This window comes from Meleagris gallopavo, chromosome 8 (genome assembly GCF_000146605.3).
Source record: "Meleagris gallopavo isolate NT-WF06-2002-E0010 breed Aviagen turkey brand Nicholas breeding stock chromosome 8, Turkey_5.1, whole genome shotgun sequence".
Classification (NCBI taxonomy): Eukaryota; Metazoa; Chordata; class Aves; order Galliformes; family Phasianidae; genus Meleagris; species Meleagris gallopavo.
Genome location: NC_015018.2, coordinates 4,618,796 through 4,620,511, shown reverse-complemented (window position 1 = coordinate 4,620,511; position 1,716 = coordinate 4,618,796). Strand labels below are relative to the sequence as shown.

General features: G+C 41.4%; 1 protein-coding gene across 2 annotated transcripts in view; it reads right to left on the bottom strand.

Annotated features, from left to right (window-relative positions):
• The window catches only part of TUBGCP2 (tubulin gamma complex associated protein 2), a 21,905-nt gene that overhangs the window by 8,969 nt on the left and 11,220 nt on the right, over positions 1 to 1,716 (bottom strand). For both annotated transcript variants that reach the window (XM_010714158.1, XM_019617440.1), the window contains exons 11-12: positions 798 to 978; positions 21 to 193 (exon numbers count right to left, since the gene is read on the bottom strand). In XM_010714158.1, coding sequence (XP_010712460.1) covers positions 21 to 193; positions 798 to 978 — 354 coding nt within the window. The remainder of the gene's footprint in view (positions 1 to 20; positions 194 to 797; positions 979 to 1,716) is intronic.

Sequence of the window (1,716 nt, the reverse complement as noted above, 5' to 3'; positions counted from 1 at the left end):
TTACTGGATGGATACCTTACCTGTTTATAATCAGGGACAGAGGCCACTTAACAATGTAGTCAAAGGAAAATGCTTCCAGACCACTGAGAGTGAGCTCTGTGGGATCTGCACCAATAATGGCCTTTTCTTGCTTCGTTTCTATTGCCAATACTCTCAAGAGCTGCGTAATGAGGTCATGGGGCATCAAGTCAATCTATAACGAAAAGCGGGGAAATAATGAAGCCACAGGATACTCACAACTACCAGGTAACAACAGTTAAGCAGCAAATTATCAGAGTCACTCTCAAGTCATTAGATCAGCCTAGGGAGCGATGAGGAATGGCACAATCTGGACAGTGCTGCAGCAGACAGCAGAGCAGTGTTGCTCTGCTGTTTTTTATAAAGACATCTCAATCTCCCCAAGCACAGCTTGTATGCTGGCTCACATTTGTAAAGGCTTTCAACTGAGCTGCAACAATCATTAGCAGTGAGAACTTATAATCAAGGATTTTCCTGTACTCCAAAATGGGCATCCAAGCTTGAGAACATGTGTGAGAGATATATTACCCCTTTCACCTCATCCCGATGCCACTCAAAAGCACTTTCTCTGTGCTCAGACATCAACAAGAAAACGCAGCCCATGCATGATCAGAGCTTCCCATTGCTTATGTCAATGAAATAAACATACTTCACGCAGAGAAGGCCTACAGAAATATAGCCATCAATTCTTCTTTCTTTCACTGCATTTTCAGCAGTTGCTCATAAGCACAGAGATTTCCTCAATACATGGCAAGCCTTCCACTTATACACTTTTTTACCTTTAAATCATCCTTGAAAGGATCTGTGTTGGCTGTGCTCATTCTCAAGGCCAACTCAAGCAGTGCCTCTAGCCTAGTAGTTATGATGTCATCTACAGGCTTTTTAAGTTCCTCTTCTGTGAGATCCATGAAGTGAACAAAAAAGTCCCCTTGATCCATCAGGAAATAATGTTTTATAGATCTGCTCAAGAAAATGAAGATCACTGATTATGTTTCCAAAAAAACCATGTTTTTTAACTTGCTTTTTTAAACAGACAAAAACAACCTATTTGGATTTTTTTTTTTTAATGTGTGCTGTCCTACTTCCAGTCACCTCAGTCACAACGCTGTTGTGCAGCTGTTCTTTTGCTCCCGTAAAAACATACCTTGAGAATAAAGGTATGCACTGCACTGCTAGGCAATGGATTACACTGCTATCCTGGACAACAACCCAACCTCCAGAGTCCAGATCTATCCGAGAGGCAGCTGCCATCTCAGAGCAGAATCATGGACTCTCTTGTCCAAGTGTCTGCGCTGACTTCTGAAGCAGTTTGTGTGCTTGTGTTGACTTCTGCTATAGTATAATGCACCAACTACAATTTTCACCAGGCCTCAGGAAGAGTCAACTGCAATGGGACTGGAAATAGCTCTCAGGAAAGCTGGAAGATGAAGTTTGCATCTTGCCAGAGAACATACATAATCACTGCCACTTTTTGGAGCAAAAATGGTACTAGCACAGCATTAAACCACTGTGATTGCAGGCAATTTCAAGACTGAGTCAGATAAAGTCAGATTAAGCCTAGTGGCCAGTTTTGGCAAGATGTAGTTTTGGTGGTAGCCTTCCAGTAGGACCCCTAAAGGTCCCTCCCATCCAACATTTCTATGATTTTACATTTCTTTTTATTTTATTTCAGAAGAAAACAATTATTTCTTTTTTTTT